The following is a 12,945-nucleotide window of genomic DNA, read 5'->3' as shown; positions in this document are numbered from 1 at the left end:
GCACGAGATTAGTTCCTCTCCCAAGTTTTGGAGGGCGCAGTTTCGAGGTCACTTAATCCAAGTGACTAGGTTGGATTCTGCCCCATTTCACAGCAGGTATGCAGAAGCAAGATTTTTGCAGAAGCAATTAATTAAATTTTGCAATAATTAAATAAAAATAATTCATATCAGTCACAGTAAAAGAAACTTCTTGTTTTAAAAAGCAGTTCTAATAATAGTTACTTCCTACAAAACTGCACCTGATTTCACATTAAAAAAAATATAAATATAGCTTGGAAAACAACATGAAAGTGCTAAAATAGGAAACACCCATAAATATGCCATGTTTTCCCTGCTGAATATCTCCAAAACAGAAAGAAGCAGAATAAATTTCAGAGCAAATTATATCAGATTTATCTAAGAAAGCTATTTTTGAGCACTAGCAGAATGAAAAATTGAAGTTAACTGCAGAAAAAGTAAAGTGTTATAGGAGACACTCATCATTATAAAACTAAGAATATGCACATATGGTTACCAAGTCAGTCATCTCTTAGGTTTCAGTGAAAAGGAAAGGTTTTAGCTCATTTCTGAAGAGAAAAGTGAAAAGTTGAATCCCAGTGAGCCACACAATCTATAATTAGATTATTCATTCACACAATGAATAATCTAATTATAACTGTGCTATCCAATGTTTTATTTTAAAGCCTATATCATGAGTTTCTAAGGCCCTGCTCAAGGGTTTGAGCTCCTAGTTTTATACCGATATTATTATAGCCCATTTCCCTTGGATATCTCCATATCTACAGATTTTGGGTTGCAAATAGTACAAGGAAATACTTATTTCAAAACAGCTGTTTTGTTTTAGCTCTTACTATGTCAGGGAAACATTTTTATTAGTTTAAGCTTTTTATAATTACTAATTAGTAGCTTTCATTCAAGATTAATGTATCCTGTTATTATGACATAAAATATGTGAAACAGTAACAGAGAATTTGAATAGCATACTTGTGAGTATTTGTTACCATAACTTAGGGGGGAAAATATCTATCAGTACTTACCAAACTACAAGGAAAAGAAGTGTGATATGCATACCACAAGCAAAACAAATGTATCACAGCTACACCTCCTTATTTTCCATAACATTTAAAAGCCAGCTACTGGAAAACAGCTCTTAGCAACCATCTTTAACTCAGTGAACTCACATGAAAGAGATCAATGTAGACTAGGCACTAGCTGAAAAGATCTCTAGGAATGGATGAATTCCACCTTCTGAAGGACTATGGGTAAAATGGGAGACATTTATGAATTTTTGTGTGGCCAAGATTTCCCTGCCCTGGCTCATAAGCAAATATTTTTATCTGAGGTTCTGCTTTCATTGCAAATTAGGTAAATCAGGCACTAGGTTTCTAATTGCTAAAATTTACCATCTCCATACTGCTGTTTTCAAATAATTTCTCCATATACATGTAGGCATAATATATACATATAGAATTACAAGGAATCCCTACTGTAAAAAAAACTTAGAAAGTCTTTTAAGAAAACAGAGAAACAAGCTTCTTATAGGACGTTATAGGAATATACCTGCATGATCCTCTTACTTCAAATGTTTTCACACTGTTCACCTCAGATGCACCACATACATTTAAGTTTTCCTTAAGGAAACAGACTTAGGATTTTACTGTTCTATGTAAAAAGTGCTTCTCCAGTAATTTCTTCTCTTTGGAAAGACTTCACTTCTTAGGGATTAATGAAACACAGTGATGCATGACATGAATGGCTTATACAGACTGCAGGAAGAGAAGCCAATCACCTTTACCTGAAGTGGGAGACTTGCAACGCTCAAGCTCCAGGGAAACTGGACTGTCACTGAGTTCAGTCAGGCCTGAAAAAATGGAGTTAAAGAGTTAAGTTACAATCTAACAGGGCATGCTTCAACTTTCTTGGTTGATGATATTCTGCACTTTAAAGTCAATTTGGAGAAAGGAATGGTGTGAAATGAGAGGGAAATAATCTACTTCAGATAAGTGCAGTTATCAGGCTGTCACTGCAGCAATTTAGGCTTGGTTTAAAAAAAAAAAATCACACCTCTTGTTAACTCAGATTTGTTTTCCGAATGCCTCGGGATTGAAAAGAGTGACTGTACCTAACAAAAGAAAACAAGTAAGTATAGTTTAAAATTTAAAAGTCTGTGATATGACTCAAACTCATTCATCCCTGTCAATTTGATGTGGAATCAACTCTGTGCTTTCAACTGCTGCATAATGCAGGGAGGAAATCTTAAAAGAGGGGAAGAAAAAAAAGTAAGATTACTGCTACTGTGCAATATTAGAATTTTCATGAATTCACACAAGATAGGTCATTTTAAAGGACACAGAAGCATTGATAATGCTGGCTGAGTGTGACACTGAATTTTCTGACAAAATACTTTATACATGGTATATATATATATATATTTGTCAGGAACTCCACCTACATGGAAGACAGCACCAAGGAAAGCAATCCTAGTCTGTACTGCATAAACTCGAGCTTGTTTCTGTGAGCAAACTAAGATCCATCTTTGGCACTGGTTGAATGCTCCAAGTTCAAATACACCTTTTGCATGGTGGGGAGGGAAAGTCTGAGCTCACTCTGTCTCTCACCAAGGGCTAACTGGGCATGGTCACACCTATTCAAATGGACTCTTTCTAGGTATCTGTAATGCCCTGTGGCTCATCCTTGTTACAGGAGCTCTGGCACTCCATACTACTGGCTACCTGGGGCTGACAGGCAGCCCTGCCCAGACATTCACACGCCAGCGAGGTGGACCTGCAGCACTCAGGTCAGAGCCCACGGTCAGGGGTACATTACTGTCATACTGATATTGGATTTACACACACGCTGCTTGTGCTGCATCCTGAGAATCAAACATCCTACAAGAACCTTTCAGTATGCTTTAAACAGGCACCATGGCTTCTGTAAGAACACATGTTATAATTTTAATTGCTTCTGGACCCTCAGACCAGAGACCCTCACTACTAAAATTCATATACACTCCTGTTTTGGAAAATTCTGCCACTCAGTCACCAGTCCTGCTTTCTTAGCATTAAAACCAGTGGAATCCTAATGTAGGTACTGACAACTTTATTACATTATATTTTTGAACTGCTATAAGAACTGGAGAAGATCCAGAGCCCCAGCCAACAGAACAAATAAAGCTCCTACCATAAATGAAGATGCAGGAGTGCAAGAATAATGGTGAGAGCCCTTTGGAAAACCAGCGGTATTGACTTAGTCTGTTAAAACAGTATTAACAACACACTTGCTCCTGAATTAAAAGAGAAGATCTGCCAAACTAGACATTATTGTTGAAAACCAAAGATTTTTTATTTTGAAAAATGTACCTGAATCTTTCTTTCATTTCACTAAGAATCGGTGAGAAAAAAATTTGTATTTCAATCAATTGCAAGTTCAGTCATTTTTGATGTTATGAGAATATTCAGAAACTGTAATAATTTGGGAAGCCTCTCTAGTACAGCAGATCTTACTTCCACTTGAACCCAAGATTTCTGTAGGTACCTAGAGATTTGGGACAGAATTGATTTTTTTTCTGCAGAACAGTCTGCAAGGAGTGGTGGCAGCAATTTTGCATAGCATCAGAGGCTTTGGATAAATAAAACTTACACTGTTTATTTTGTAAATGCATTATTTGAGATACATAAGTTTTAACACCTTGTCCAAGATGTTCTAAACACTCTATATTTAGCACTGGTGTTGGATACAATATCAAACCCCAGGTCAGAATTTGCTTGTAAATGAGCAACCACAATAAGAAGACCATGACTTCTGCACGTTTGGCACAATTTGCAACATAAAACATTGAAGACACATTTCATGTTATGCTATTTAAGAATATTGAACACGTGAACTTCTCTATGAACCTTGACTGGCTGTCAAGCCACTGTCACCCCTAGCCATGACCACCTACAGATGCCTTTAAAAGAAGAAATGCATATCCACTTACATTTCACATATCCCCATGTGAAATGTAAGTGGTACCATGTGCCCTGCACAAGAGCATTGGCTAAATCTCACTTAGATTTGCTTAAGCACTTCCACTTGCAGATTTTCTCCTGCCATAAATCTTTATTGCTTTGAAATATTATAATGAGTTCTGCTCATTACACTCTCATTTATCCAAAGTCTCTTTTAATCTTGCTAAATTCTGAATTCTGAAGACGTTGTAAGGCAATGAATTGCTCAATCATCATTCACTGAAAAGGATAAACACATATTCGTCAATTTTTTTGTGTTACCTTTAATTCCACTAAATGTTTCCCTTTGAGATAAGAAAGTGAGCTCTCAAGCTTTTCCTTGTACTACTGCTCATTTTTTACTCTCATTTACTTTTTAAGGAAATGAAACTAAATATTTTCAATAATTAACCATGTATAAATATTTCCATGAACCTCAGCTCCCCTCAAATGTCTGACTACAACAGCTACTGAAATTCAACTAAAAGCTAGTTTCACTTTCCAGTTTGAATTCTATAGGCAGGTTGTGCCCCAAGATATTTTAGCTATTTTTAGCCCCCAAAACCACCCCCAGCAAATTTTAAGCCCACCTAGAGCAAGAGGAATATAGCAGTAAAAATAAAGGCAACACCCCAAGACAGGCAATGTGAACAACCACCTGAGAGAAGATATACCTATGGACACTATAAAGAAATTGACTTTGGTTTGAGCAAATCATAAACATGTGTAAATAGTGCAAGAGGTATATATCTCACATAAGGCATTAAACAGTTTTAAAGACTTGTCCTATGGAGACTTTTCTAAGTTTAGTGTGATTTTAATTTCCTTTTTATTCAAGGATCAAAACTAATATGAGGTAACCACTTCAATGAACCCATAATTTAAAATTTTGTTTGAAATTTGAAATTTCTTTCTGTATGTTTGAATGATTCAGACTGATCATTTACTCTAAAGCACCTAAAGCCATCACATCTTTTCTTATAAATAAATGAATTATAAATAAATTGTCATAAATATTCACAAGCCAATAAAATAAGTAATCTCGGTGGTATCTTAATCCCTCATCTTCACACTGAATTATCATACCATGTTTTCTTTATGTTTATATACCTATATATATCTATGCATGCATTCTTTGGAAATTAGTTAGCTCAGAATATAGCTATTGACTTAAACTCAACCTATATTAGCTTCTTAGGTGTGAACTGAAGTGCCAATTACTGACACACAATGACTCACAGCACACAGTTTTCTCTGTCCTCCTGTCAGACCAACCATACTTCTGCTCACCCCCTCTCAAGGGACTGGCCTGAGGGAGGAACAAGAACTTCTCACTGAAAAGTCGTCATTATGAAAATTATTTTGCAATGTATCAACATCCTTTGGATTTGACAACACTTTGGATGCTTCATAAAGACTATTTTCTTGTTCTACCAACAGATGGTATGAATTTCTAGTAAGAGATGCAAATTCCTTTTGCATCATTTTGGTATTTTTATATTCTGCTGCAGACATTATCCCTCTAGATGCAATAAATTACTTGTTTTAATATTTGAGTGTATGTTACCCAAAATCAGGTAATAATATGTACAACTTGATTTCAATTGAAGAAGAAAACCAACCAAACGACAATCAAGCAACCTCAAAATTCTGCAGTACAGTACAGAGAGTTTATTTTATTTAGCTTGTCATATAATTTTGCTACAAAGGGAGGTGGCTGTAGATGTTACAGCAAATGGAACCAGCCATCAACACCTGAAAGTTATCCCCAGCTCTGCACTCCTCCTGTCAGACCAACCATACTTCTGCTCACCCCCTCTCAAGGGACTGGCCTGAGGGAGGAACAAGAACTTCTCACTGAAAAGTCGTCATTATGAAAATTATTTTGCAATGTATCAACATCCTTTGGATTTGACAACACTTTGGATGCTTCATAAAGACTATTTTCTTGTTCTACCAACAGATGGTATGAATTTCTAGTAAGAGATGCAAATTCCTTTTGCATCATTTTGGTATTTTTATATTCTGCTGCAGACATTATCCCTCTAGATGCAATAAATTACTTGTTTTAATATTTGAGTGTATGTTACCAAAAATCAGGTAATAACATGTACAACTTGATTTCAATTGAAGAAAACCAACCAAATGACAATCAAGCAACCTCAAAATTCTGCAGTACAGTACAGAGAGTTTATTTTATTTAGCTTGTCATATAATTTTGCTACAAAGGGAGGTGGCTGTAGATGTTACAGCAAATGGAACCAGCCATCAACACCTGAAAGTTATCCCCAGCTCTGCACTTATGCTCATCTTAGCTTCTTCTTTTCCTCAAATTACTTCTCTGATCAGACAATTACGTTCCAGTCTCTTCCATTGTGTATACCTAGAACTGGTTACATTTCTTCCCACCTTGCTTCCCTTTCCCACATTCGCCTCCCAAACTTGAGAATGTGCTGCCTTAATGCTCCAAGTCCACTCTGGGTGCATTTGAGTTTACATATGTAGCCAGTATCAAGCTATCTATACCTTTATTGGCTAAAATTCAGAACACTGATTCCACCCCAGTGCTTTGCATATTGGATGTCATTGACATTGTCAATTATGTCTTTCCTCTGGCAAGCCTCTTCTCCAACATATTACTTCTTTCCTCTTACATGCTCATTCTTTTTTCTTTCCCTTTCCCTATTCAGTTGCAGGACATCTCAGTCTGAAATATCAACACTTTCTTTCTCTGACCCAGTATTTGAAGAGATTCTTTTGTATAAATATGGCAATAATTTTATTTATATATATCTCTAGTGATTCATAAATGCTCATCTTTAACTTGGATTTCTTCTATCCAAGTTAGAGTAGTAATCCTGTCTTTCTAAAATCTACTCAGGAGTGTCCAAATATGAACTTAACAGGGCCAAGATGAACTCAATGTTTTTTTTGTGCTGAAGTTTCCTCTTTCCTACATGAACAGAGCTATCAGTATGACTATCTTCTCTTATACTCTAATCCATAATATTGGTTACATCTTTGAATGTCACACTTTAACCTCATAATTAGGCTGGACACTAAATTACATTGTCTCTTCCTGCAAATCACCTCTAAAATGACCAACAAAAATCTAAGTATTTTGCTCATCGATAATCTCTTCTTTGGCTTCAATACCTACAAGTCTCATTTTCTCATACAGATCCACATAAAATTATCTTCCTCCTTCATTATTTAATTGAATCAGTTACTCATATATCTTCCAATTAACTTCCATTTTCATTGATATATCCCTTAAAAGTTTAGACCTAATGCTTCTGTTATCACAGGACTGCTCCTGCTTTTGTCATAACAATATTGGCTTCAAGTGCACAATTCCCAAAAATAATTTACTTTTCCCATCATCATCCCTTACGAGAGAAGATAAACTTGTAAGCAAAATTCAAAATTCCCTCTTAATACCCCTCTTAAAATTAATCTCTCAGATAAGAGATATAACAAAGCACAACTTGAGAATGACTTTGCAAGATATTTCAGTGTGTGACAGATTCTAGTCCTGTTCTTGATCTTACTGCTTGGTGCATCTTTCAGATCATACAATATATACTCCTGTATAAATATCAAATCACAAAAGCAAGAAACAAACCATTTTAGGAAAGAAATTAAGCTGTTAATGATCTTGCCTAAAATTCAGACTAATACTTCACAGGAAGATTTTGCAGACTTTTCTGACTACGGAGATGAAGACAGAAACAAGATAATACATTTTCAGCTATGAAAAACTCAGTGGTCTATGTTTGTAATTTGGAACGAAGACACTGGTAATTTTTGCCCTTAGAATTTATTAATTTTTCAGAGGAGGGGGAAAAAAAAATCCCAAACATTTGACTGCTGTCTGTCACTCAGGTTCTCTGTTACAGACTTGATATTAGCAAGATCAGACTAATAGACTTTAAGATAGCATACACCAAACCTTTTTATAGACCGCTGAATTTGTAACTGGACTAGTCTTTTAACTAAACTGCCCACCTTTTACAAACTATTATGAAATAAAGTCATAGAAATCAGCCTAGAGGGATGGAACAGAATGTGTCGTGCAAGTGTACAAATGTATTTCAACAGCTACATAACTTTATATTTATGAGAGATGATAAAACAACTGCCACTCTTTTATCTGGCCTATACTGAATATTTAATATAAAATTGCCTATCCTGTTGTTCTGTGAAAAGTACTTTAAAAAAGGCATCCTAGAGACCTAATTACATATAAGCACTGCAGTTAATTAGGATACGTATGGCTCATCTGTTGAACAGTCATTTTTGCAAAATTAATTATAGCTTTGTTCACTGTATTCTGCAGTGATGAATACTAATATTTAAATTTCATATCAGTATAACTCAAAATTTAAAGATATTAAAAACATGAATTTTCATAGCCCTCTTTGATGTGTGTATTTTTATGCCCACTTTACATTCCCCATCAAAGAACAGAGGCACGGGATGGTTTCCCAAAGCCAAATATTTAAGTACCACACCAGGATTAAAATTTTAAATTTCACAGCATCCAATCCAATGGGTACTCTTTTAAGCCACATTGTTCTTCTGAAAAAAGGGAAGAATTAGTTGGTAACTACAGACAGTGCCATTGCAAAACAAGAAATGCTTCATATTAGTAAATGTACATGGAAACAAATATAAAACTAAAGAAAGATACTGTCACCAAGAACATAACATTGTTGAAAAATAACTTCTAAGGCCCAATCTGTCCCATATAACACTGAGGTTTTCTCTTTGACTTTCTTTTTAAAGAAAAGAATTTCTGTATAATAAAGGTATTTGTCAAAAATAAGCATGGTTGACATCACAAAATGTAGTAAATTTGCATGCATGCTGAATGTGTTTAAAAAACACATTACAAAGCACAAACACATGGGTTTACTTAAAAGTCAGGCATAGTCCAATCATGATAAAGCTTTTTGCCTAACCTTTATAGAACTTACTCTGATAGGAAGTACGGATCCGTTTCGTTAAATCTGGATAAAAGTTAGACAGGCCACGCATGCAAAAGTTGTCTTTGGAACATGCCAGTACACCAGCATCAGCAGCAGGCAGAGGAAAGAGAGAAAAAACAGTCTAAAGTGAAAGGAAGTGATATCATAACCAGCATCTAGAACAGCCAAGGTGAAGAAATTTCAGCAGATGCTTACCTTCCAATTGGGAGATATAACAAGAAAAATAATCAAAAAAGTAAAGGATGTGGGATGGATGGTGAGAAAGCAGCTGAGGCTTTTTTTAGATGCATAGTTTCTATGAGCAATCTAGAAGTTGCAATCCTTCTCAGCGGTCATTTATCCGCAGTGGGCTCCATTCTGGCAGCACTGGATAGCTGGAATGATGCCTTAAAGGATTGGCCCAGACTGCCACTGACAGAGAAAAACCCTCTGTGATACAGTGCTTTTAACAGCTTTTTCTACATGAGCAATCCTCCACCTTTTGTACAGAGTTCTGCAGCATGTTGTTTGCGGCTAGCTGCTCACATTTCTTAGGGAGCTGCTGTGAGGCTGGCTGAAACCAGACAGAGAAGCTGAAGGTAAGTTGAAGCTGCCCATCTCTTCTCTCCTCAGCTGTGCCAAATTTACATATTTAACACTTGGCACAGATGGGAACTAAGCTTGCCATGATTAAATGCATAGAAAGTGAGATAAATGGTCTTTCAGGAGCAGAAGTAGGCCTGAAGACTTATATTTTATTTTCTAAATTTTCCTCTAGATTTTACTTTCTGTTTGGAGTGTAAACACATTCCCAATTAAAAAAAAAATAAAATTCCCATAACTCTGTGGAGAAGTAGGACTTGATGATTCAGTGCAGGGTCTGCTGATGAAAATGCTGATGGCATAAACCCACTATAATCATTGCTTTTGTAATTTTAGGGTTAGATTTAAAACTCCACGCTTTCAGAGATATTTTAAAATTGAATTCTAAAACTTCACAGCTATGCAAAACACATTTCATAATTGTGTCTGACTCTTGGATGTTACTATGGAATATGTCAAGTGGAAAGACTTGAAACAGATGATCTGACTTTTTCTCATACAAGTAAATGTTTATACCAGTAAATGTTTAGATAACCAACAAAGTATGGTAAAATTTAGCTCTATTGAAGTATTAATATTTCTAATACACAATGCATAATAACAGTTAGGACTTACTGTGATCATCTTAGCATCAAATTTTAAAATAGATACTGGAGGTTTATATTAAGAACTTCAGTTCTTAATGAAGTGCTTAATTTGAGCTCCTTGTGTTACCTACATAACATGCCTCCCAGGTGTTACACATCTCTAAACACTGCTGACTATTCAAATGAATAGCTACTGGCAGAAGGTACAATTAAGCTTAAATGGAAGTCTTACTTATTGGTATGAACTTATTGAAACCAGAAAAAAAATAGCATACAAACTACACATCAAGTGACTGCCAGAGAAACAATTTATTGCTCTGTTCATTGTGATTTTTTACAGACTCAGCTAAGGGAATTACTTGCTGACCTCCATCCCAAAAGGAAAAAAACCTCATAAAACATTTTATTTCTGAGAAAGTGCCCACATCGAGAGCATGTCAAGTTTCTTTTGTCAAGTTATAGAAACTCCATTGGCCGGCAAATAGTCATGCATTCCAAAAGCACTGAAAAGCCACAGGCAAAAAAACCAAAGAAACATATCAGGCTCATAACCACAATGATTTATTTCCTACCTGCAGCAAACTGCCTGCTCTTGCGAGGTGAGCGGGGCTGCCGCTGGTATGGATCGCTGGATCCATAGAGGTCGAGGGTGCCCATGCTCAGCAGGACTGTCTTCTGCATGAAATCCACAACTGCCAAACCATTGCAGTTCCCAAAAGCCACTCTGCAAAGAGAAACATCCCTCAAAAGTGTTAGCAATATGTAATTAAATCCTGAAAACAATAATTATTATCATTATTATGAATAGCGCACAAACATTTTCTTCAGGAACTACTCAAGCTCATGTTTTTTATTTCTTACAGGTTTGTAATCCTGAATTTTAAATACTGTTTCCTGAATTAACTTTTCAGAAAGCAGTTACAATTTCTACCAACTTTCTGTATCAAATACATTGCAGTAATGTCTAAACGTTGCTTCATTGAACAATATAATTCTAATGATAATGATATCAATTAAGTCTAAAAATTGGGAGGTAGATCTTAAAAAGTGGTTATGCATTTATATAAAATACAAATGTAAATTAAAATACAAATACATGTAAAATGATTCTTTTAAAGCTAAATGTAAATGACAAATGAAATATATTAGGCTGTATTGTGGAGATATCCAAACCTGAAAAGCATTTATAAAATTTTCTTCCAACTCTGTTAGCTTTTCTACAGCAGAAATTCCTGTTAAAACAGTCTCTATCCCTCTGAAATACTTCTGCAAATGCATTGTTGATGGTGGTTTGATTTTTGGGCAAGATATCTCTCTCCTTCTGCATCAGACTGCAATTTTGAATTCCAGACAGAAAGAATTGCAGGTACAGCCACAAAGAAACTCAAAAACCCAAACTATGTTCAATCATATTCAGAATCACTTGCTATCAGGTTCTGTCATTTTCTGCACAGAAGCATAAAAGCACTTAATTCACACTAAAAGTGAGCAATGCACTCACCTCCACCTGACTCTTCTTAATGTATCTCCAAATATCTGAAAGGAATTTGTGTTTGGAAAAACAACAATGCAAAAGGAAAGCAATGAGGTGGAGGGAAAGCAGGGTAGCTAGAAAATGTTCTTCTGTCCTACCTTTTCTTATACTGCTTCTATTATAAAAAGAGGGTTCCATACAGCAAATTAAAACGTAATATCTAAAGAAAAATTAAACACTGGGACCAGTACAGCTTAATGTCTTTACCAGTGCCAGAGACAAAGGAATGGAGGGCACCCTCAGTAAATCTGCAGACAGCACCAAGCTGAGATGCGCCTGGGGGACAAATGCCATCCAGAAGGACCTGGATGAGCTTGAGAAAATGGCTCATGGGAATGGGGGTAATGGTTTTAGACTAAGAGAGGATTGATTGTATGTATTCATAAATTCCTGCATTCTGGGTGGAGAAAAAAAATAAATTACAAGTGTCAATCTCATCTATTAATAGTTTAGGGGAAAAATGGTCATTTGGCACTTTGAAAATTATTAACCTAGATTTATTAATTTTCAAAAACACAAGTCACAAGAAGAGCTAGTGATCATTTACACCCCTGGTCAGCAAATTAACAAAATGTATAATTTCCTGGTCTGTATTTTTCTAAATTCCTCTAATTTCACACACAAGCATGGACCTAATATTTCTTATACAAAAACAAATTAGTTTAAAAAAAGAATCTAAAGTTGCTCATTAATAATGCTTCTGAGGATGGATAAAAAATCTAGACAGCCATTACTATTAGCAAGGCTTAAGATAAATTGCTAACAACCATGTCCTTATGAAATCAAAACCAAAATGAAATTCTCAGTTTTGAGCAATGAACAGAATTAGTTGCTAGGTGATGTCCTAGTCTGTTGGTATCTTTCACAGACATGTCATAAAACCCTCATCAGACATTTCTGGACAATTAATATGCAGATTAGCTGAAAACTGTTACCCCATAAGCCAGTAATAAATTTTCAGTCACTGCTTTCAGTCCAACAGAACCTACTTCAAAACAAATTTATTATTTGTATTTAACCTTGTTCCTCAAGGTTAACCTAATTCTTCAGTTGTAATTGAAGCATTTTGTAAAATTTTCTTTTCTACTTTCATAACATGAAGAAGTTTTTGATGATTCATTTAAACATAAATAAAATAGGGGTTAATACTTTTAATTTGTAGCCTTGGTACTGTTAAAAGTAAACCAATTACATTAAATAAAATTTTGCAGAGTCTGAAGTCTTTCGTCTTTGCTGGGAATAAAGGATTTTTTGCATCTCAC

At 35.4% G+C, this 12,945-nt stretch overlaps 1 protein-coding gene across 9 annotated transcripts in view; it reads right to left on the bottom strand.

Annotated features, from left to right (window-relative positions):
- STXBP5L (syntaxin binding protein 5 like) overlaps window positions 1-12,945 on the bottom strand; it is a 189,269-nt gene that overhangs the window by 40,048 nt on the left and 136,276 nt on the right. For 3 of the 9 annotated variants that reach the window (XM_039717751.1, XM_039717758.1, XM_039717753.1), the window contains exons 18-20: window positions 10,722-10,873; window positions 8,969-9,040; window positions 1,796-1,861 (exon numbers count right to left, since the gene is read on the bottom strand). In XM_039717751.1, coding sequence (XP_039573685.1) covers window positions 1,796-1,861; window positions 8,969-9,040; window positions 10,722-10,873 — 290 coding nt within the window. Of the gene's footprint in view, window positions 1-1,789; window positions 1,862-8,968; window positions 9,041-10,721; window positions 10,874-12,945 lie in introns of all 9 variants that reach the window. The other 6 variants (XM_039717755.1, XM_039717757.1, XM_039717759.1 and 3 more) reach the window with 4 other exon arrangements.

Source organism: Passer montanus, unplaced genomic scaffold (genome assembly GCF_014805655.1).
Source record: "Passer montanus isolate IOZ18808 unplaced genomic scaffold, ASM1480565v1 scaffold39, whole genome shotgun sequence".
Lineage (NCBI taxonomy): Eukaryota > Metazoa > Chordata > Aves > Passeriformes > Passeridae > Passer > Passer montanus.
Note: the sequence above shows the minus strand (reverse complement) of the source record. Positions and strands in the feature narration are given on the sequence as shown.